The following is a 24,092-nucleotide window of genomic DNA, read 5'->3' on the forward strand; positions in this document are numbered from 1 at the left end:
ACGTCCCCCCGTTCCCTAACCAGTTGTACTGTGTATGCCTTCTTTAAGATGCCACCTCTTACAGGAAGCCTGCTTTGACTGTCACGGTGCATACCAATCCTCACGCTCTCTGAATTCCTAGCACTTTTGTGATAATTCCTTGTATTTTTGAACAGAATCACATACAGTCATATTACGGTTCTTCCTCCAACCAGATTGCAGGATTTTACCGCCCCAGTGCACATTGCACAGCACTACCTAACTACAACATGAGATCCTTGAGGGCAGGGATCAAGGCTTTGCCATGCCCTGTCACTCTCCCAGGCCCTCACACAGAGTGGGGCTCCATAAGTATTTGTTAAATGAATGGATGAATGGATGGATGGATTGGACGGATTGGATGGATGGATGGATTGTACAGATTTAACCAATTACCATCACCATTAGCTATTTCTTCTTTTTTTCCCCTCTCAGCAATAATTCAGTGGAGAAATTGTTTCAAATTCACATTCACTCATGGAAAGAAAGGAATGTCCCATTACTTTTCTCCTTTCTATGGAATCAGACAACTACAGAATGTTGTTTAAGGCACAGATTACTGTTCTACATAAAATGTTGAAACTTAGAGCCATAGATTATGCTAGCATTATGTGTATTTCTATTTCATACATTTGCAACTTATGCTGTTGATTCCAGAATGTTGGAGTTCTCCAAGCTTCCTCATTTCAAAACAAATTTCTGTCTTACTGAGGCCTTGCACTTGTTCTTTGCCTCAGGTGTCTGTAAATGATTCAATTTTGAGTCATTCATATAGGCAGTTTGTAGATAACAGATACTGGAAAACAGTTTAAAGTCATCATATTCCAAGTGAGGAAAAAAATCTGTATTTATCCTGAATGATTCCAAGTGATGAATCCTTAAATGACCTTTAAAATTCATTTACTAAACATTAACTCTTTCAAATGGGTTATGCGAGACATTTCAAAAAAATTCTTTTTTAGTTTTAGATTCTTGTAATGTATTTTTAAATTTATTTCCTAGAACAAGTCATACATAAAGGCAATACATAAAGGCAATGGGTGAGTGTTGGCTTGTGTGCCATCTCAAATTCACACAGCCATGTATGCACGGGCATTTTGAGACTGAATAGTTTTGTGTTCAGGGTGTGTGTGCACCACTCTTGTTCCCGTGGTTGATGTAAGTTCATAGAAGTGACGAGGCAAAAGGTGCCATTGGGGGTCAGTATTCTGTCTCTAGACCTCTTCCCAGATACTTTCCATTTACCTGGACCGCTACCCTCTGCCCTGGGCTCCCCTCACACACTGCATCTTTCCAACCTCCCCTCCAGCTCACCCCAGATTTGGGCTCCCCTCCTCTGCTCCTATTCTCCTCAGAGGCCCTTACGCAACACCATGGTTTTGGATTTGCTGTTTATCCAACAAATATCTTTTGATCTCCTCCCGCGTTCCTGGCACTGTGACGGGCCCATGAAAACAAAGAGGGAAAGAGGTCTTCCTCTAGGGGCTCTCGATGTGGGGGAAGATAGACAGTGACACAAATGGGGTGACGGTTGATACCAGGGGATCACTGGAAGGCCATGTAGTCCAGTCCTGGAGGCGCAAGGAGTTTTCCAGAAAACTGATCCCCACAGCACAGTGGCCAAGAAATAGAGCAACCATGAGACCTCTCTGGGATTCTCAGGGCTAACTGGAGAGGAATTTGAGGGGCTGGAGCCCCACCGGGCAGCAGGGCAGGGCCAGAGGAATCCTGTTTTATGGCTGTTGCTGTGATCCATTCCTATGAGGCCAAGCAGAAAGCCCTTTCCAATAAAAATGTCATATCTAGGTACTTTGGGGTTCTCTAAGAAATGCAAGTCCATTTACTATCATTTTGGAAAATTCTTAATCTTCAACAAAGGTATCTAGTTATCCTGCCCCTGTTCTCAGAGTGACTAATGCTACTCAGTTCTAAATGCTGTACCCTCATGAGACAGTGTGGGTGAATGATGCCTTAGTATTATTCTGAAAATAGTTCTGGCCTCATGGATACCATGAGAGAATCTCAGGGATGTAAGAAGGTCACTGGACAATACTTTGAGAACTGCTAACCTTGAGTACGGTCTTAAAATGGATTCTGAGAATGCACGTGGATTAATAGGGAAGGTATTCTACAATTGATGAAAATATCTGCCTTGGGCATAGGTGTAAGGAGTGGTGGCACATTTGTCATATATTTGACATCCCAACAAAACATAATTTCATATTTCCTAAGGTCATAGACATTCAAACTGTATCTCTAGTAATAAGATTGGTTTTAAAATAAATATTCCATCATCCGTACATCTATATGAGAGCTAACCATCAAAGTAGTCACCTTTAGAGTCTAGTTATTTTAATATCACTGTGATTAAAATTTTGGAGTTCTTTGTAAACCCCAAATACAAATCAAATTCATTACTTTGTAGGCAAACTTGATTTTGACCAAGATGATACTCAAGAATTGGATAAGTCACTTATCCCACCAGTCTTGGCTCCAAATGACTTCCAATTCACGAAGAAATTAGATCTGCCTTGAAGGATGCAAATGTGCTATCATGAAGGGTACTAAAATTATTCCACCAATAATTCGAGTGTCTACATTGTATCAGGTAGTGCTCAGTGCTGGGAATGAAAATGAGAGGCTGAGTTCCTGCCCTGAGGAGCTTATCATCTGCATCAGACAGACAAGGAAACCAGCTGTTAAATCCTGTATAGCAGGTGCTCGAGTTGAGGGGAGGCCACTGTGTTGAAGGCAGCTAACTCACTCTGAGGGGAAGGGGACGAGTGAGGGAAGATTCCCCACAGGTACCTCTCCAGCTCAGTACTGAAAGACTTGAAGGAGTCAGGTGGCGGTGGGACGGGGAAGGTGGCACATAAATGAGGAGGACTTTCAAAAGGGACAGCACGTGCGAAGACCTGGCAACAGAAGAAGAAAGCATGGACTGTTGGGGAGCTTGCAAGTAATCCAAAATTGTGGTGGCAGAGACTGGTGTGCGAAGAGGCAGAAATACACGCGGGGCCTGGGACAGATCAGAGCTTTGGGGTTTTATCCTGAGGGCCAAGGAGATCCACAGACCAATTTGTATTTTGGAAAGATCATTTTGAATTCCTACTACGCACCATGCACCGTGCCCCAGGCCCATGAAAATGAAGCCCATGAAAACAATAAAAACATGAAACGGATCCGTCCCTGCCCACCCACGACCAGTTGTCGCATTGGGTTAGCCTGGGCGCAGTTCTGGGCTTTGGCTACTGTGGCAGCCACTTGGCCTTGCTTAGTCCTGCAGCTGGGAACTCACCTTTGACCTCATGGCACGCCTCTCTCACAAACAGGATGGGAGAGACATTGCAGACAAGTCAGAAAGAGCCACATCACCTTTACTGGAAAAGTGCTCAAAGCACATGTCCCTCGCAGCTGCGTGATCTGGTGAAAGACACTCAGGTTTGGAGCTGACTCACTTGGGTTCGAAGTGTCTTATTCTCTCTGAGCCTCAAAGTCTGCATCTACAAAATGAAGAAACCCAACTTGTTTCGTTTGGAAGACCAAATGGCATGTTTGTAAACTGCCTAGCAGAGTACCTGGTAGGTAATAGGTGCTCAAAAATGGTGGGCATTTTATCTCTACCCATCATGACAAGCCCGTGCTTGGCGCATGCATAGCAAGGGCAAAATCAAATACAGCTTGAAGTGTTGGCACCCAAGGAGTTGCCCAGTTTATACTGGCAGACTTGTCACAATGTCCACATTCAGTGTTTCACCTAGAAAATGTGACATGCTGTCCAACCCCCAACAACATGCCATCAGGATCAGATAAAAATAGGGAGGTGAAAGTAAATGTGCAGTAACCATACTGGGTTAAGATTCCTCTTCTTGGGTTGCCGTGGGCTCCCCCGCCCGCAAGACAGCGAGTTTCCATCAGCTCTGCCCCGATGAAGGCCAGCCAGGCAAGCGGCCTGTCCCCAGACGACCTGCGGTCCTGAGTATAGCTCCCAACCCAGCCACTATGAACCACGTTTGGCCCACCAAAGAAAGGAAAACAGGAGAGACATCGGATTGGATCTTCCAGAAGGTCTTTGTTGCAGTTTTCTCCATCATTGAAAAAAAAATTACATCGTCAAATAAAGACAATAGCAGCACAGCTTATTGAAATGTTACAAGCAAAGTTGCTTTTGTACTTTTCCTAAGAACATTACGAAATTCCCTCCTCCCCCGACCCTGCATTATTTTCTGTAAAATGCCTTTTTTTTTTTTTAAAGCACCATGAAATCCTACAGAGAGAAAAATAGGTAAAACGCCTCCACACGTGGGTTCATCGTTGTCACGGGGTCCCCTGCCTATGACTCTGGGATGGGTAAGAGACCAGAGGCTGGCATGTGGGTTGGTTTGCATATCGCTTCTAGGCACCCCTGCACGTTCTCACTTCAAGCCCTGATGGCAGAGTGGAGGCTTCCCAGTTGTCCCGGACAGCACGAGACCGCCGTATAGATGGAGTGGGAATGCTCTCAAGGAGTTTTTTGGTTTTTTGTAATGCACAGGGAACTATCTGAGATTTTTCACTTAAGAACTGAGAACAGAAAGATTCCAAATCTCTTAGGCACCTGTGAGAACGATCACGTTTGGTAAAATCAGAGACACCTCTTATTTCTCCTCATTGCCACTGCACCGATATCACATGACTTGGGGACCGCCCTGGGAGGACTGAGGTTTCCGTGGACTGTGGGTGGGGTGGTGAAGTAAGTACAAAGCAGCTGGCTCCTCATGCAAGGACAGAGGCTGGGACTTTATTTACAGCCCTGGAATCAGCATGCTATTCCAGTGTTTCCATACGCAGAATTCACAGCACCCACAAAGCCAAATTAAAGTCACCTGTGTTTCAGAGAGTTGCCATCTGTATTTTCTAAGGCCATTACTAGCTCTTACACTCTGCCACCAAGAGCTCCCTCTGTTCACGCAGCCACTGTCTGCACACAGTTGCATCATAACTGTGAGAAAGAATATCACCCTCCCCCATGAAAACATTAGTGGGATGCAGGAAGCAGAGACATGAAATGCAGTACTGGCTTTTTGTTATTTTATTTTTTTAGAGAGTCTCTGCATGTTTGTTTGTTTTCCTGTGCCTTTCCTGTGGTTCAGAAACCATAGTGCACATTGGAATGGTCTACATTCTTACCCAATACAGTGAGTAAAAATCTGCCCTACCCAAATTCTGGCCACATTCTCACTAACCCCCAAAACTAAGCATACAAATACATGAGCAGCATCGACAGTTGACTCAGCCAAGAAGTATCATCTCAGAGGGAGGCAAGGGTGGTTTGCTAACGTCTGGTACAGCTAGGACTTTCAACATGGAACAGTCCTCACAGAACCCAAAGCAGCCATTTCCTCTGTGTGTGTGTGTGTGTGTGTGTGTGTGTGTAGGGGTCTGAGTAAGAAATGTCTGTGTATATGAATTCATAAAGTAATCAAAGGTAAACTTTACTACAATTGACTGCAAATAATAACAGCTTAAAATTCTTTAGTCTTAACATCATGCAAAAAATGCCCACATGGCACGAGTCCCCTAGGTGACAGTGTGCTGTAAGGTGACAGAGTGAGTCTACACAGGGCACAGACCTAATGTGGATACCAGGCTCCCAAATACATCTGGTCTCCATCAATCACCAAGAAAACAAATCCCAAAGGGCAAGAGACTAAGCTCTCATCTTCGCCTAAAATGAGTGGGGCCCATTAGTCAGTGTTTACAAACCCAGGTAGTAATGTTCTTAATAAATTTAATTAACTCATGGACCAGGGAGTGTTTGGTCAGAGAACTGCAGAACTAAAAGGGACCTTAACGATTAGCTGTGTTCCACTCCCTTGATGTGCTGATGAGGTAACAGAGATATAGGCAAGGGGCCTGAGGGGCCCAAGATCACAGTCTGGGACTGGGGAGCACAGACAAACAGTCGCAGTCACCTTAGCTGTAGGTCGGGGACACCCCTACCTACACACACGTAAGGCCGTTCCCCAAAAGTGATAAAGTCCTAGAGTCACTATTGGGTTAGGACTGGGCATTGAGCTGAAGTCTCTCCAAATTGTCCCTTGGTTCTCACCAGATCCGTTGTGGAGGAAAAATTCAATACCCAATTACCAGGAGAAACAACAGACCCTGCGTGCTGAAGTTACTGCCCCTGTGCTCTATCCGTGTGCAAAATCAAAACGTTTTCTCCAGGTTGATGGTGGCGTGGGGAGTGCAGGTTGGAAGGACGGGGCTGTACCCATGCGTATGTAGAATTTGTAGTAGCTTTGCCTTATCCACGCAAATTCTACGTGTTACTTGGCCCCATCTTAAGAAGGTAAATTTCAAGCAACTCCAAAACAACTGGCCTCCCCCCAAATCTTAGCTTGTACACACGAAGTGAAGTCTCAGCTTCTCCTCTGGAGAGTACGTTATAGCTTGTCAAACTCTCTGCCCACAGAGCTAATGGATCAATCGCCACAAAGGGTGGGCTCTTCTTCGACTTTATTCGTCAGGGCCTCAGCCCCATCTGTACTTGGGGAACTCCCAGGCAAGGGCTATTTTCGATCCCTCCGTATTACTGTGATTTGACTCGTCTCGGCGAGCATTGACACACACACCAACGCCTGTTCTGTTTGGTAAAGTGTGCAGCTTAGAGCTTTGAATTGTTTTATTCCAGCTGTATGCCGAGTTCCTGCAGGATAAGCAAGTAAAGTGCAAAAGCGTGCGTTCAAAGGGCATTTTTAACAATACAGAAAGGATGCCACCTAGAGCATTCCCAAAACTAAAACCAAAATAATGTCCAATAAGCGTCTGCAAGGGCAACTCGTTAGGCCATGTTTACACAAAGACCTCATACCGTCTTGGTAGTAAAGATCTTCTCCCCACCTCTGTATGCTGTGTCCATGAAACTAGAAAGACACACATGCACACACAAACACACGCACACTCACATTCACAAGGGTGCATGACATGGACGCTGTAGCAAAGTCAAAAGCAGACTTTGGTCAGATAGACTTTGAATACCAGCTCCACCACCTTCTTGCTATGTGCTCTTAGGTAAGTTACTCACTTAGCTTCCCTGAGCCTCTGTGTCTTCATCTGTATAATGGGTTTGCAAACACTTCCCGGAGAGTATTGCTGGGAGGTTTCAGTGAGCCCACGCCCATAAAGTGCCTCATCTAGAGCCTGGCCCATGGAAGCCACTGGATACAAGACAGGGAGGCCGCTTGGCCAGATTTGCCTATAGGGTCTAGAATTTTAACCCACTATTATAAAGAAGGTACCAAGTAACAGAGGGTGGAAACCCAAATGAATGAGATCCTTGGACAGTTTAATCAGGAAGCTTTTAACTTGACAGAATAAGAAAGTCCAAGTTATCTACCAATTTCTTAAAACACATTTTATGTCAGGCTGGAATGATTCCCATAGTTAAGAACCAACACCCACACCCGCATATACATCGTTTTCCAAGTGTCTATTTATTACTATGTGGACACAGGATGTCACCAGTGAGCCACAGCCCCGTGGAGGCGTAAACGGAAACTGACCTCAGACAGGAGGGGTCTCATCAAACTTGATTCTTATTTGGCTCCTTCCCAAAAGCAATGCCAAAACTTTAAATAGAGCTTAAAATGGGGGAGGGGGCGGGGGGTAGGAGGGCTGCATGTGCTCTAGACAAGGGAGAGCTGTGCATTTTGGGGAAATGGGCGGGAAGAGGTCTGCCGTGGTTCCAGTAGTCAAGGATATGGTGGGTAGAATTTTCCCTGAAAGTCCAGAAAGCATTAGATGGTTTCTGGAAGTCTCTGCTAGTCCTGTGATCTTGTGATAAATCTACTCTGTGTATTAGTTATGTGACATCTGCAAACAGTGGCACCGACCCTGGGAGGCCCATAACCAGCAACTTCCCAGTGTTGCCAGGTCCAAATGCTTAAGTGTGTGGCACAAATAGCTAAGTTTGAACCAGTATAATGGCCAGACAACTCTGAAAAAGGCTGAGGCACACACAGGATGGTTGGCCTCGTACACGTTTTTCCCTTTCTGATAAAAATTCACTTAGAATCTTCCTCTCCAAACCTATGACTCGCCACTCCCCCCTTTTCCTTCACTGTATGTTCTAACCTCATGGAACAATCATAATTATCACCACGTGTTGGTTACTGTTTGCCTAGAAACAATCAATCCCAGCGGCGTTCCAATTTTAGTGACTAGCAGGTGCGAGGAGAGAAAGGAGCAAAGGAAAATAAGTGATGCTTTCGGAATAAAGGAACACCCACACATGAAAGTGAAATCTTTCAAATACTTCTTTTAAGTATTATTTTTTTTAAATGGCAATAATGGCACTTAAGCTGCAAGCAATGAAAACAATTCAATCTCCTTGTACAAGGGTTGGTTGAGGGATTAATTTTCCTTTTGTTTGCAGATAGCAAGATTGGGCCTCGGATCACTATGTCTACCCTAAGACACCCAAAGGGACAAGAAGCCCTGAGATGGAATGATGCCATGGTCCTCCTTGGTGTGTCTCAGACATGCAGGATGTCTATAAACATTTAGGATCAGCTAGACAGAACAGCAAGCCACCAGCATCATGCAAGGCAATAGTTTTGGTATTTCCCCCCCCCCCTTATCAAAACAAATTGTAACAGAAGTTCCACTGGAAAAGTGAACATGAACATTTCAAAAGCCAGTTTATTTTCACCATTGCACCCACTGAGGAAAATGCATGATTTTTGCCTGTAACCATGCAGCGGCTGAGGCTGAGTTTTCACCAATGCTTGCAAGTTCTTTTGGACTACCTGCCCCTGTGAGAAAGACAAAATTCAGTAGGCTTCTGTCATTGGTTAAGGTAGTATCCACAGTGTGATATGTTTGTGATTTTTTTTTTCTTTTGTAATGAGGGAAGCAATTGCACCTTTTAATATGTGTGCTCTGATCTGCTTCCAACAAATTCCAGGTGCTCCCGGGTCCCAAGGACATTCATTTGGAGCTTAGAAAGGCTAGGTATGCACTGAACGGTTTGTATCAAAACTGGAGCTCAGAGCAACATTCCAAAATGTCCACTCTAACCCAAGTTACAAGTACCACTTCACCCCCCAATCCAGTCCCCTTCTGTGTGCGCACATATCACTAACGGTAGGTTCAGGAAATGACTCCATTTGAAAGACACACCTGTTCCTTTCAGACGGCTGGTCTAAGGAATAGCTGCCCTTTTCTACCCGCCATAGCGGGGCGGCGCTTCACTGGGGCACAGCGTCGCCTGGACGTGCCCTCGACCTCTGCGGCCGTGACCTCCTATGCCTGCGAAGGCTCCCTGGGTGTCCTGCGGTCGGTCGTGATGGAAAGTGAAGTCCTTGTTCCTTGATTCCTTTTGGCAGAGCAAGCTTTCTCAGTCGTTTATGGCACAGTGAAATAGACTCTTCGATGCTATGTAATTTCCGACTCACGAGAAGTCTTGTTTAAGGCACGTGTCTCAGGGTGAATTAAAAAAAAGACAACAAAAACAAAACCCACAACGCTCGGTCAAGTCCAGTGTCCTTACCGTTTAGCTTCTGCCTTCAAGTAACGCGTTGTCCTCGCCCTCCCTGTCTTTGGTGTCGGCGGGGACCGCGCCATTCTCCATCTCGGCCTGCGGCTGGATGCAGTCCGTCAGCACGGCCGTGCTGGAGTGGTCCGGGTTGCACACCTTTTCCGCCTCCTCCTCTTTCTTCTCCTCATCCAGGGAGTAGTTCCGGAAGGTCCTGTAGATCTTCTGAACATCCTCGGGCAAGGTCCTTCTGATGTCCTTGTTCTTCCTCTTGGTGAGTCTGGAGGTGGACCCGAACTTGTTGATGATGTTGTCCTCGGAGGCGCCCTGCCCGTGTTTGCTGAGCTGCTCGGAGCCCTGCAGGCGCAGGTTGTTGGGCCGGTTGTTGATGCTGTCCTGGGACGAGGCCTTGAAGCGGCCCGCGTCCAGCGCGGCGAACACGGAGCGCTTCTCCGGGGAGAGCATGTCGAGCGAGTGTGCCCTCTGGTCCAGGCCCAGGCGCCGGCGCTCCATGCTGCGGAGGGTGGCCGCCCGCTGCAGCTTGTCGTGGATCTCCACGCTCAGCCGCCGCCGCGTCTCCCGGAACTCCGCCGTCACGTTGGCCTTCCACTCGGCCGCGTGCGCCTTGATTTCACCCACCTGGCGGAGAGACGGGAGAACAGCCGCGCGCTGAGGCGGTTCCGCTCCGCCTCGGCGATCCGCCCCAGGCGCGCAGCCCTCGGGTGTCCCCGCGGGAAGGAGGCCGGGGCGGGGCCCGCATGGCCCAGCGGGGAGGGCCGGGAGGCCGCCTCTGCCCTCGCCCTTCCTGCCGCCTAGACACCCACCTCTGAATGGCTCGGGTCTAACGTGGCTCGGGAAGGCACACCTGCTGGGGAACCCGACGGAAGCTTGAGATCTGGAGACCGTGACTGAGGGAGAGGCGTTTGGCATTCTGGGGCAGAGGTCACTGTTTGGAGTCGGACAGGCCTGAGTTCCCGTTGTTTCCGCCCCCTTTTTAATCGTCTGGCCTCGTTTGGCCAGCATAACTCCGGGGCGGTCGTGCCTAGCTCACAGGGTTTTTCCTGTTACGTGAGGCAGGCATGCATCTAGCTTGTTGTTCAGCAGACACAAAGCAGGTGTTCAGCAGGTCCTTTGCCCTTCCCTGTCCGTCCAAGATCGATCTCTATCTGGGTAAGGTGACCCACCTGTCCCAGTTAGCCTGGGAATGTCCCACTTTTAAAAGGGAAAGTCCTCAGTCCTGGGCACACGGGTCAAGGTGGTCACCCTATATCTGGGCCGTGCTATGGCCTTGTGCTAACCCTGGTTTAAGAAGACCACCCCACGGCACATGGTAACCAAATTTCCAGGGTCAAGGTGCAGGAAGGGGGCGTGTTCTGCCAAAGCCCACAGAACACACTTCCTTAGAGTGAAGTTTTGCATGAGGATCAATCCCAAATCTCTGGGCTCTTTTTCAGCAGGGCTATTAGTTAAAGTCTCATGCTTTCCTGTACAGATGAGTAACTCGGATTTTTGCATTGAGGAACGTCAGTATTTATGTTGTGGCTTTCTCTTTTGTTACAGCTGATTTTCAGCAGGTCAGTTAGCTATCTGGGGAATCAGACTGGAGAGTGCATTGACATGGCTTATGCAAGCCAGGAAAATTAAAGCATTGCCCCCAGGAGTGATCTGGGAGACGTCTCCATTCAACAACGCTCTCCTGGGGCCTTCAACATCAAATGACCGCGTTCTGGGAAGGGAACAGTCACCCTTAAAGAGGCTGCCCCTCATTGTGTTTCTTTGGGTTTTATCTCCTTTCCTTTCTTTAGCACTTTCCTTCTCTTTACTTTGCCCTCCTTCTTTCTTATTTCTTTTCCTCTCTTTCCAGATGAACTACGTGGACATTTTTTTTAAAAAGCAAAATCGACCTTTCCTCCTTATGCCTTCCTTTTCTTGCCTCTGTGTAGGTTTCCATGCACATTTATTTGAGGAAGGAAAGGCTGTGTGCCCCTGGCCACAGAGATATACTTGTTTCTACAGATCTGACAACCAAGAGGGGGCATAAGTGAAAGGGACCCCTTGAGTTCACTTCCCCATGGCCAGCCACAGTTCAGTAACTTCAGTCTCATAGGGAATTGAGAAAAATTCACACATTTGCTGATTGGGGACAATTGCACACCTCCCTCAACTGTAATCTACCTCTGCTATGTTTGTTTGTTTTTCTTTTCATTTCTTTTTTAAAAATAAGTTGTTGTTTACTAGTCTTTCCAGGAGCTGTGGGCTGGTGGGTCATCAGATTTTCGCACCTGCCAAAAAAGGATCCAGAAATAACTACTATTCCATTTAGCCTGGCATTTAAAACAATTCCAGGATTCAAAACGAGGAAGCCTAGGAGCCCTCCATTTAGTAGGACACAGTCTAGCCCACAGAAGAGAGATAGGTAATTCTTAACACGAGCTTATCTGATCTCAGGAACATTCATAGAATCTGGAAGGGGGTCCTACCTCTTCTTTTGTCTTTTTGGACAGAACCCGTAGCCAATCTCCGATCATACTGAGGACAGCTGCAAAGTAGGCAAGGCCAACAAGGATCCAAAACCACACTAGGGGCTTATACCACTCCCGGTAATTGATGCCAGCGTTTCCCCCTGAAAACAACCAAACGTTACTTTAACCAGGATCTAGCATATGGTCTTCGCAGAGCAAACATATCCCAGTCTGTGTAGCAGAAATGTTATCCATCACCATCTAACAGCTACTAGGCTTGCTGTAATACACAATGTGACATCGGTGGGATGGCAAGGAAAAGACGTGTCTCTTCCCTAAAGTAGCCTGACCTGTGGCTTAACTTCCTCTGAATCTTGACCACTAACCATAATACTCGTAACAAAAAATATTCAGTGGCCAACCTGATCCACCTAGTCTAAACCTGAGCTTGACGATGAATGACTTGAATTAGAGGACAACAGAGCAGGCCCAGGTGTCAAGTTTTTCTTAAACTGCCTTAAATTTAATAAAAATAAAATATCATTAAATAATCCCAAATGGTTTGGAACTCTTGGAACCATTTCCTTCTTAAGCACACATGCATTTACCAAGAGATGAGTAGACGTATGGAAGTAACATTAGACTTAATGGTATTCCTGAGACTCGGACCCAAGCAATAGTGATTTAATGCTAACCAAGGGATGGTGTTTACATGATGTTAATCCATAGGGTCAGTTAGACTGAGCAATTAGAATCACCGCGCTAGAACGAAAAGGGACCTTCAAGGCCAGCTAGTTCAATCCCTTTACAAATAGGGATTGAAGTAAAAATCCATCAGACCAAATTGACTAGTTACCTGACTGCATTGACTGGCTGTCCCATTGAGAGGACCAGTCATGATTCCAAGTAATTAGCCTATTTATTCTAAGGCCTCCTACAGGCACTGCCTAAGGTAGCCATGCAAAAGGGATTCCAAGCCCAGCCCCCTCTCCTAAAGAAGTAAGGAGGCTCCATGAAGTAACTACCAGCCTTGCTCTCACCCTGTGAGATGTCGTTGCCCACTGAAGCAGGCAGGTGGCCATTTCTAAGACAGCCAACTTGAGCCATGGATTGGTAATTACGGTACCACATGGTAGGTGATCACTGGACTTTCCCACTGGGGCATGTTCGTAACCTCATCTAGCATCCTTGAATCCATACTGAGCTCTTATGGTATCAAGAATACCTCCCAAAGGCAGCTGGGCAGGCACTGTGGCTTGTGGCTCTTTTCGGGGTGACCAAACCCACTTTGCAACGCCGCCCGTGAGGTCTCCATAGCTACAGCCACTTCTTTTTTTTTTTTTTTTTTAATTTTTATTTATTTATTTATGGCTGTGTTGGGTGTTCGTTTCTGTGTGAGGGCTTTCTCTAGTTGCGGCAAGTGGGGGCCACTCTTCATCGCGGTGCGCAGGCCTCTCACTATCGTGGCCTCTCCCATTGCGGAGCACAGGCTCCAGACGCGCAGGCTCAGCAATTGTGGCTCACGGGCTTAGTCGCTCCGCGGCATATGGGATCTTCCCAGACCAGTGCTCGAACCCGTGTCCCCTGCATTGGCAGGCAGACTCTCAACCACTGCGCCACCAGGGAAGCCCTACAGCCACTTCTTAAAATTAGAATTCCAAATTTTGCTAAAGGGCTCTGTGGCAAACCCCCCCTCGGTTTGGTGTAGCTGCCTTGTTTTTCCCTTTCAGGCAACTCTCCCCGCTCAGCTTTCTCTAGGATACAGTTGGAGTTTCTGCAACATTAAGTGGGGTTTGAGGTTCATTTCATCTCTGCGCTAGGCTAGAGAACTCTGCAGCTTTCTCCTTGGAGCTATCTAAAAATAAATATTTACCTTCACAAGTCACCATCACCCAAAAAAGATTGTCACTAGGGCGCGCTAGCGAACAAGGCTGCCTGTTCCTTTATCAGCTGCTAGCCTGGGATGCAGAACTCGGTGTGTGCTTCCAGTCAGGGTCCAAAATGCTTGTAATGTTGTTAGACTGTCCTAAAGTGAGTCAGCTACAAACTAAACCAGCACTTGATCCTGCACGGTGATCGATGTTCTGATAGATACTTCTGAATTGATGCCCTGTCAAATCACAGCAACGATCAGCTCTTGTTAATGTATCTTTTTAAATGACGGGCATCCTTCCTTTTTGCTCTTAAAAGTATTGCCAAAAGGTTGTGACACACTTCCAGTGTTCTAAGGCATGCATTCTTCAGATTGGTCTATGTAAGCCCTGGAAACTGCAGTTTAGAAGGGCCTGGTCCAATTGCAGTCAGCACCGTGAATTACAGAAGACCCGAGTCTGCGGAGACTTCAGGACAAAGGAAATATGGCTCTGTAATCTGCGGTGAGTAAGGGAATTAAAACAGTGCTATGCAGGGAACCCTGCTCGATATTCTGTAATAACCTAAGTGGGAAAAGAATTTGAAAAAGAATAGATACATGTATACGTACAACTGAATCACTTTGCTGTACACCTGAAACTAACACAACATTGTTAATCAACTCTGCTCCAATATAAAATAAAAACTAGAAGAAAAAAAAAAGGTACTCTGTGGGAGACATATTTACAGGTACGACCACCGTTATCAAAAACCCATGGGGAAAACATGTCCATTTTCTCTCACCCAGTTACAACAAAAACAGACTTTAAAACATTCTAACAATTCTCCGTGTTTATCTGTAGATTTGCCCATTTGCTCCATTAAAATCTTCCATTGTTAAAGATCATTAAAAACAAACAAAAAAAACAGTGCTACTGGCAGTCACACCCTTACCAGGTAAGTAAACATCAGGTCAAGTGCTGGTGTGTGCTACGTGGTCACAGCCCATGGTGGCTCATAAGGATAAATAATAAATTTAAATCACAAGTAATTTTTTAAATCTCATATTCCCAAGGCTGTGCTATTTGTGCCCCAGATGAACAGACTGACAGATGGAACTGAGCGCTTGGTTAGAGAGCAGGGTTTACCATAAGTGCCCTCCAGAAGACAGTCCTCCAGACGGGCCAGTGTTAGCACAGGGGGCTGTGCAGCACAACAGAGTGCAAATGATGCTTTGGGGAACTTAAAGATGTTGGTGAGATAGCTCTAAACTGCAGCTGCCGTTACATGTGTTTACCTGGGATCGGAACCTCAGCTGAGTTTTCCCACAGTGCAGCTATGGAGGACGCTAAGGAATTAACCAGACAGTGGTCCTCTTACTTCCCTCATTTCTCTGTGTGGTGTCTTTCCAGAGCTTCAGGCCTCTCATCAAATGGCATCAAGTGACCTCTTGCCCAAGCTGAGGAGCTGCACAATGGTTCAGCACTGTGCACGAGGACAGATTGGTGGGGTCCCAGGCCTCGGGCTCTTTGTAAACAAGTTTTAATCACTTTGACTTTGCAGTTCTTAGTCCTTAGCCAATAAAAAGGAAGAAAAAATTAAAACTGCTCTTTCTACAAAGGGGACTTCAGTCTTCATCTTCCCAGTTGGAAGAGCTACAAAATCACTCCAGAATTAACCTGGAGATACCCATGCACCTGCTGACCAGCCTTCACACCCTCTCCAGAATTTGCTGTTTTCCAGATTCCGGGAGAGGAGATCCCTGTCCTCTATAAATGTATAACTTATGATAGACTTGCTTGGTCAGAGTGTTCACTTCTTGAAGTAGAAAATGATCAACTCTCTGACCACCTAGAACTATTCCATTAGGAAAGAGAAGGATGGCCTCCTCCTTCTATTCCTGCCTTCCTACCACACTCGGAAAGTGGTACACGTAGGATGTCAGATCTGATCTCAATTTTCAAGCTCCCAGTCCCTAGATGAATTTGATGGTGGTTTTCTTTTGCTTCCTTAAGCACAGTTCATTGGCATTTATTTTTACAATGAAGGCTATTTCTCCTATATACATTCATGCAGAATCCATTATATTATATATAATATTATATTCCCTCGGGGCGGTTTTCAGTTCCTGGTAGTCACCTGAGTCTTAAGTCTTGCATCCGGACATGCCCGGGACAACTTTTGCAGGGACCGTGGCTCTCGCCTCAGCGTCAGGCAGCTTAATCTGCAGATCACTGCAGACTAAACTCTATGCTAATTTCTCCAGAGTTTCATATTTGCCACTTGCGAATACAGCCTTTATCAATTGATTCAAGGAGCCTTAATACAATTCAGAAATCCAAAATCCAAAGAGAAATTCATTTCACTCATAATTCATATGGTGATAAGGGCAATCTGCAACCTGGGGAGGGAGAGGCTGGCTTGCTTTCAAGGCAGCAGCCTGCTGTTGTTTACACCGCACAGGACCACGGGTCTGAGACAAGCCTGGGCACAGCAGCAGTGAGGCTGAGCCTTTTTCATTTGCTTCTCCCGCATCTTTTCTCACGGTTTGGAAAAGCACTGCCAACAGAATATCTTCCCCACCAGGGCCCTGGTAACTGGGATGCCCAGGGTGCTTACCTGCCACAAAATCACCAAAGCCAACCGTGGTGAGAGTGACCACCACAAAGTAAATGGACTCCAGGGCCGTCCACCCCTCAATGTATTTGAAAATGACGGCGGGGATTGTCACAAACACAACACAGCCGGCCAAGATGAACAGGATAGTTGAGATGACCCGGATCTTGGTCTGACTCACTTGCTTTTTCTAAAGAACAGCAAAAGAGAAAGAAAGATAGGCAAGTCAGCTCCATCACCCTGGATTCGGAAGACAGAGGTAGAGAAAAAAACATCAGTGGCTTTGAACCTCTCTTTGGTCATGGGCAGCTTTGTGAGAATCTGATGAAAGCTGTGGACCCTCTCCTAGACAAATGCACATTCAGAAGTTTTCAGGGGGTCTAGGGGTCCTTGGGCAAGAAACCCCACTTAGCTTGGGGTTTAGCAAAAGAATAATGCCCATGGAGTCCAGAGATAGACTAGAGGCACACTGGTGTCCTATTGAATGGCACTCAAGACAACACTGGCATTGTGTCTAAACTGAATAATCCCTTAAGGTCTTCTCAAAGCTCCCAATTTGCCATTAGAGACTATCATCAGGGGACCCTAGCACCATTACTCAACCAAAGCCACATACCATCATAAATATATATTTAACACCAGAGTGCCTGGACCTTTGTACACTGCCTAGATTGAGTTTCTGCAAAAGTACACATTTACGTCATGGAAATCCTCACCATGTGATCTATTATCTAGTCATTGCCTTCCGGTAACTTAGAGAGCAGAGAACCTCCAGAGCACCGAGAGAACTTTGCATTCATACACCTCATTTTACAGATGCAAAAAGAAGCCAACATGGGTAAGGAGCTTGCATAAAATGCTGCTAAATAGGGGCAGAGCCAAGATGCGAATTCTGGTGTGATCTCAGTGCAGTGCGCAGTGATGGAAACCGACTTTCAAGTTACTCAACGATTCACCAGTTCAAAGTTGCCAGAGTGCTCCCCTAAGGAAAGAAACCAGGCTACCCTCCGTGAAGAATAGGCCTTCCTGATTTCCCTCTCGGAAGGAAGACTGAGAATAAAAACTTGTCACTGGGCTTCCCTGGTGGCACAGTGGTTGAGAATCCGCCTGCCAATGCAGGGGACATGGGTTCGAGCCCTGGTCTGGGAAGATCCCACATGCCGCGGAGCAACTAGGCCCGTGAGCCACAATTACTGAGCCTGCGCATCTGGAGCCTGTGCTCCGCAACAAGAGAGGCCACGATAGTGAGAGGCCCGCGCACCGCGATGAAGAGTGGCCCCCGCTTGCCACAACTAGAGAAAGCCCTCGCACAGAAACGAAGACCCAACACAGCCATAAATAAATAAATAAATAAATATTTAAAAAAAAAAAAAAAAAAAAACTTGTCACTGAGCGATCTTGTCACTGTTCAGGAATTCCTAAACTTTCATCCCAGCAGGGTCACGTCAGCCAGGTTTCCCAGGACAGAAATGGTCAAGAGAGATTCTTCTATGATCAGCCACTCGGCTCGACCAGGAAATGCTAGGCAATGATTAGGTCTCCGAGATAGGAAGGTTGATGATGATTCTGTTTCCCTTCCTCTCATTCTCCTCTTCCTCCTTGACTTATGGAGACAAACATCAGCAGCACCTCTTCACTGGAAACCGCCAAGGGACAAAAGAGCTGGAAAAGGAGTGGAGAGGCTGCTCTTCTCTGTAATCATGCCTCAAAACCATCCGTCCCAACTGCCTGGGGTCCTGAGTCCCAGGCATGTTCAAGACGGCAGAATGGAATGGGCAGGTAAATGATAGGAATAGTGGAGAATATTTATTTGCACAAATCTCAATCAGCACTATTTACACTCCAGTTCCTGGATCAGTATATTCCCCTAAATATTCGTAGGAAAAGCTAAAGACATACAATCCTTTATAAAAAGGAGTCAAGTTCTCCAACTCCTAAGAGAGTACTCAGTATATAAAGTGGGAACAGGAAAAAAGAAATTGATCCATGCTTTTATATAGTTCCCTCCCCATCTCCTCAGAAAAGCCATCAGAAAAAAAAAAAAAAAAGATAATTTATTGATATTTTTGAAACTGCATATGAAAATACCATTTTTTCACAAATGCAAGTACTGTGACAAGATAAATTACCTGAGAACCACAAGGAATGTTTTACCCATTTCATGAATTTCCAAATAGGATATTATAGAACTTAGAGAGGGCAGCTAAGGCCCCTCTGAGAATCCAGGAAATTAGTTATTATTAGCCTAGCTTTGTTTGTAAACATGTACAAAAATCCAAAGCCCAAAAAGAGATTTTTACCATAGATCATTAAGTTAATCTAATTGCCAGCAATGGGAACATCATTTTCTCCCTCAGTAAATCGTCCTCCTCAAATGCATAATGAAATTAAAGTGAATTAAATGTTTGTGAGACACTAGTTAAGTCAGAAATTAGGATGCGAATGCAACTGCAATCCAAATGAGGTTGAGATTGGCAAAAGAGAGCAGCATGTACTGAGGAAGCTGGAGACATTCCCAGGCTCCAGGAGGTGGGCAGAAGGGAAGATGGCACCGGACAGCATTTGTTTGGTAGAGGAGAGGAAGGTGTGTAACAAAGGCTAGACGGTGGAGTCTTAATTGCATTATCTGTTGGAGAGTTTATCTGCAAGGTAAACATTTCACCACTTCTCACTGCCCAAGCCAACCAACATGTCCCTGGGCTGCTTCTTCCAGACATCCTAGGGTGATTCTCAGAGAATCCTTGGAGAATTTAGTCATCAGAGTATTTTAGGAACTTACGAAATCAAGTGCCTTGCATGCGCGTGCATGTGTGTAGGTGTATGAAATCGCGTATACCCATACTTCACTATAAAAGGAAGAAATATGGGTGTAAGATTTTGGCAATATCTGTTATTCTGGATACTCATGTTTTTGCTGCCCTCTAGACACTTAAAAAAAAAAAAAAAAAGAACAGTTGCCTTAAATGAACATTTGAAACTGTAGCTTTCAAGCTGGAACCACAAACACATCATCCAGTGATCTCTGGGCTTCTTACCCTCATTAGCTCTGCACCCATTCACTACTACGGTAAAATGGTGTTTAAAATCTTGGTGTCTAGGGGCAGCCTGCTTGAGACACATCCCATTCCCGCTGCTAAATGACTGAGTGACCTTGGGCAAGAGTCTCAATTTTTCTGTGCATCAGTTTCTTCCTCTAAAAATGGAGGTAAGAGAATCCACCTCATAGGATTGTTTGGAAGATTAAATAAGTGTGTAAAAGCTCAGCACACTGCCTGCTAAATGCTTGATGATTGTTGGCAATCATCTTTGATGTAAAAGTTCAAGGCTTTCCTTAAATGTGGACATTCCTGGATTTAATGTTGCCCTTTGCTACTGAGGAATGTTCCCTCACATCTGGTTTAAGATAATCTTTGTTTAGCTTCAGGTGGTCACTGCTGGTTTTCCCTTCCTGGATACATTATCTCCTATAATTACCTCCTTTTCAATAAGAAAAAAGGCCTCATTCTCCCTTGGTTCTTTTGTGCTGACTCTGGACTGAGCTCTCAGACAGTCTCAGCTCACAATCTTGGAAGCTTTTTTTATTTGCCTTTTAATTAATTTCCCCGAAGTTTTTCATCATCCTTGTGAAACTGACAAGAATTGCCTTTAATGGTTGTGGTGTCAGGAACCAGCTGCAGAGGGTCCCTGAAAGGCACAGCCCTTGGGTTCCTTGAACCACCCCCCCTAACTCCCCCACCACTTAGGGAGTCAAGCTGTGTTTCCATGGTGGGGTTGCTAGGCAAAATCCCATTGCTTATTTACCAGTAGGCAGAGCAGCTAGCAAAAAGCTTTGTGAGAGCCCAGATCTGACTGAGCTAATGTGGTTTTAGGCTAACAAAATTGTTATCTGGGAAGAGATGGTTTGATACAATATTTGGGCAGAAGTGATAGAATAGTTGTATATATCTATCCAAATCTTGTTTTCACACTTTTTTTTTTTTTTTTTTTTTTTTTTTTATTTATTTATGGCTGTGTTGGGTCTTCGTTTCTGTGCGAGGGCTTTCTCCAGTTGCGGCGAGCGGGGGCCACTCTCCATCGCGGTGCGCGGGCCTCTCACTATCGCGGCCCCCCCCCCGCTGCGGAGCACAGGCTCCAGACGCGAAGGCTCAGCAATTGTGGCTCACGGGCCCAGTCGCTCCGCGGCACGCGGGATCCTCCCAGACCAGGGCTCGAACCCATGTCCCCTGCACTGGCAGGCAGACTCCCAACCACTGTGCCACCAGGGAAGCCCCACACTTTTTTGATTAGAATAGATGATGTGGTTTTTCCTTCTCCTTATGCAAATGGTATCATGCAATACTATTTCCCGCGTCAGATTGGCACTAACTGTAGGAATTTTTGAGGAACTCAAACCACACCTCCTGTACAGTTCTTTTAGTTGTCAAAATTGTGTGCAATTGTTCCAAAGAGCAAAATACATTTCATAAATGGGAGGCAGGGGAGCCAGCTCTAAGAGCTCTCCTTTGAGAGAGGATGCATGTGCTGACAATTCTGGTAGTGTTTACTTGTTTCAAACCTCAGAGGGCTAAGCCACACATCCAATTCTCATCAAGCATAGTGGTCTTCCCCTGTTTGTTTACTTCCACAATCTTATTTTAGAGAACAAGTATATTTCTGTTCATTTGTGGGCTATTTCTTTTTAGATTTTTTACCCCTCTCTAATATCTATTCTTCTTTTCACTTTTATGAGATTTCTTAGAATTCTGAGATTAGCAATCCAGATTGTTGTGTATGGCTGAGAAACTGTTTATTTGCTGTGATTTTTAGCCAGGACATTGGGGATTTTATTCAATAATAAAGACACTGCAATAAAAACCCTAGGAAAGGAGCTAGACATGCAGCGCTCTAGTTTATGGTTCAGTTTTGTTTTGTTGAAATGCAAACACATCACCATGGTAATACAATTGAACTGAGAATGATTTCTCAAAATGGAAAGATAATAGGAGCTGCCTCACAAAAGAGGTGACTTTATTTTCTGATACTATTATGTTTTTCACAAAGATTTCTTTTTTAAAAGTCCAATTCTAACTAGTGGTTTCAACATCACAACGAATAGCCGTGTAGTACCAGCAATTCTATGAACTAGGAGGAGAGCTGTTAAACACCATTTGCCTATAATCTCCATGGCAGAGATACTGTAAACACACATTAGTAAGAATCGTGCAGTAAAATCTCCGTGGAGCCTACTGAAAATGTCCTACTCAAAAGCAGGATAGTATCTATACCAAAAAAAAAAAAAAAAAGATACAAATTACACAAATGGATAGTATCTATACCAAAAAAAAAAAAAAGTTATATCTAACATTTGACTCTGAGCCACGTTGCAGCACCCAACAGATTTTTGGCCAGTTCAGTGCTTTGCTGGTATGGCCATGCAAAGTTTTTGAAAAAGCTTTTGGTGTATACAATTAAATTGTTTTTATCACTGAAGTGCCAACATAGGTGCACCTGGGATGAAGAAAAATTAAAATCCAGAAATAATCATAATTCTCAGCTGCTCCACTCCAGGAACAGTTTAATTAAAATCTTTGAAAGTTTTCTGTTCAAAAATTCCGTGGCTTTTAACATTTGAAGATAATTCTCTATTGGAACACAAGATTTTTTTGCACTTAAAATTCAACCAGGTAATTCATTCGGCACATAATTATTAAGAACCTTTTACGTGTCAGGGGTTATTCTAGTTGCAAGGGACATAGGAGTTAAAAAGAGAGAGAGAAAGTTCCTTCCTCATGCACACAAAGTCTAGTTGGCTGGGGCAGGGTGGGAACATCTGAGTCTTTGGCCAAAAACAGTCTTTGTGGCGCTGTCCATGGTGCCCAGCCCTGGTCTGACCATTGAAGGCAAAGTTATTACCTAATGACATTCCAGTAATTAAAAATATCGCCTCGTAGAGAAGAAAGGAATATTCTTGTAGCTATTGTAAGTGGAATACAAAAGTGTGCCACCTGTAATAGAAGATGTTTGGATCTTTGTTAGCTATGCCCCAGAAATCAGAACAACACATGAGTGATGACACCAATGGAGGAAACACCCAGCTGTAACCGTGGCTGAAGAATGTCCTTCTCTTTAACTGAGGTATGAAAGGCAGGCCCATGGTAAGGAGAGGAGGATGGGGACACCTCCTAATGAGCCACGTCAACAGAGTAACTCCTGGCAATCCTGATAGATGCCACACCCAGCTGCTCACCTATCCAAATTCTAAATTTATTTTACCCAGATTTCAGCAGCAACATGAACAATGTTCCCACCCAAAAATGCCCTCTCCACCATCATACACACAAGCATATAATAATAATACTACAGTAACTAGGCTACAGACAGCTGAAAGGTAGACTCACTCTTCTCCCTCCCTTTGCTAATGAGGGTTCAAGGTCATAGTTCATTGGCCAAACAGTCCACAGTAGTCAAGACACAAGAGCCCCCGAATAGAAAAAGTGTTGCTTCCCATCCCTGCTGCTTTTTCCCTTGTTCATGGGGCTCCACACGCTGTAACACACAGGCCTCTCTCCAGCCTCTGACTCTGATGCAAGAACTGAGAACTCAGCCTCTTCCTCTCTTCTTCCTTTCGGGAACAAGCTGCCCTCAAGAAGTACCCCCTTGTGATCTCCTGTCTAGTTCTCAGGTTGTATTAGGAAACCCATTTTTCCACAAATATAAGCCAAATTCTCCAGTGTTGAGGGGACATAGTAACATTAGGTTGGAATCTGTCATCTCCTTTGTCTTATTTCTCAATTGGTACATACCTTGGGTGGGAAAGAGGGGATGCTGTTTATTTGGTTCTTTCAAAGACCCCAATCATCTCAACTCTGTTACCATGCTTTTTTTTTTTTTTTAATTTGGCGATAGCTCAGTAATTATTCCACTATGAAGGGTGGAAGGAAGTCAGACCACGTACTGTGGTGCAAGTTCTTTTCAAAGGAAGGCGAATTCTCTTCTTTAGATTGTGGCCCCTCACCAGGAAGGAACACATGTAACAAAAGGGGAAAAGAAAGAGTGAGATTACAGTGGGCCTCCTGCTAAGAATGCTCTCCTAAAAGAAGATAAGGAATTGGGAAAGACAAGTCCTGGCTGGAGCTGTCTAGGAGAGACAAGAACCTTGCCCAGGGTCTGGTGAGGGGGGCTTTGGTGGAGGTGGAGTTGGGGAGCAATGATCATAATGCAGCCGCCTAACACACAAGGTAAGTAAAATGCTCACTTGCCCCACTGTGGCTTATCAAGGAGCTCTTTACTCTTTCTCGTCCTTCCTGGCATCTCTTAGCCATGTCACTGTTGACTGGAACCAGCATCTAAGAGCACCCAGAAAGTATGGGAGAGAAGAAAGCCTTCAAATGCCCTCACCTTGGGTATGAGTAGCCCAGAGAGAAGGCATCTGTGAGCTTCTGGTGGGCTTCCTGGAATGACTGTCTATATGTCCAGGAATCAAGATAAGTGACAAACAAGCATGTATTTTCTGTGGCCTTATTTATCTTGCCTGTTGGAAGATTTGAAGAAAGCCCCCAAGATCAGCCAGATTTAGGTCAGCAGCTAAAAAAGCACCTGGATATTATTGAGTCAATCTCTGTAAAAATTCCTGAATTTTATCGGGG

General features: G+C 45.3%; 1 protein-coding gene across 1 annotated transcript in view; it reads right to left on the reverse strand.

Annotated features, from left to right (window-relative positions):
• Window positions 1-8,704: 8,704 nt before the first annotated feature.
• Window positions 8,705-24,092, reverse strand: part of KCNK10 (potassium two pore domain channel subfamily K member 10) — a 136,135-nt gene continuing 120,747 nt past the window's right edge. Inside the window, exons 5-7 of the mRNA XM_059915811.1 lie at window positions 16,471-16,657; window positions 12,019-12,161; window positions 8,705-10,177 (exon numbers count right to left, since the gene is read on the reverse strand). Of these exons, the coding sequence (XP_059771794.1) occupies window positions 9,557-10,177; window positions 12,019-12,161; window positions 16,471-16,657 (951 nt within the window). The 3' untranslated portion in view covers window positions 8,705-9,556. The remainder of the gene's footprint in view (window positions 10,178-12,018; window positions 12,162-16,470; window positions 16,658-24,092) is intronic.

The sequence above is a fragment of the Balaenoptera ricei genome, chromosome 2 (genome assembly GCF_028023285.1).
Source record: "Balaenoptera ricei isolate mBalRic1 chromosome 2, mBalRic1.hap2, whole genome shotgun sequence".
NCBI lineage: Eukaryota > Metazoa > Chordata > Mammalia > Artiodactyla > Balaenopteridae > Balaenoptera > Balaenoptera ricei.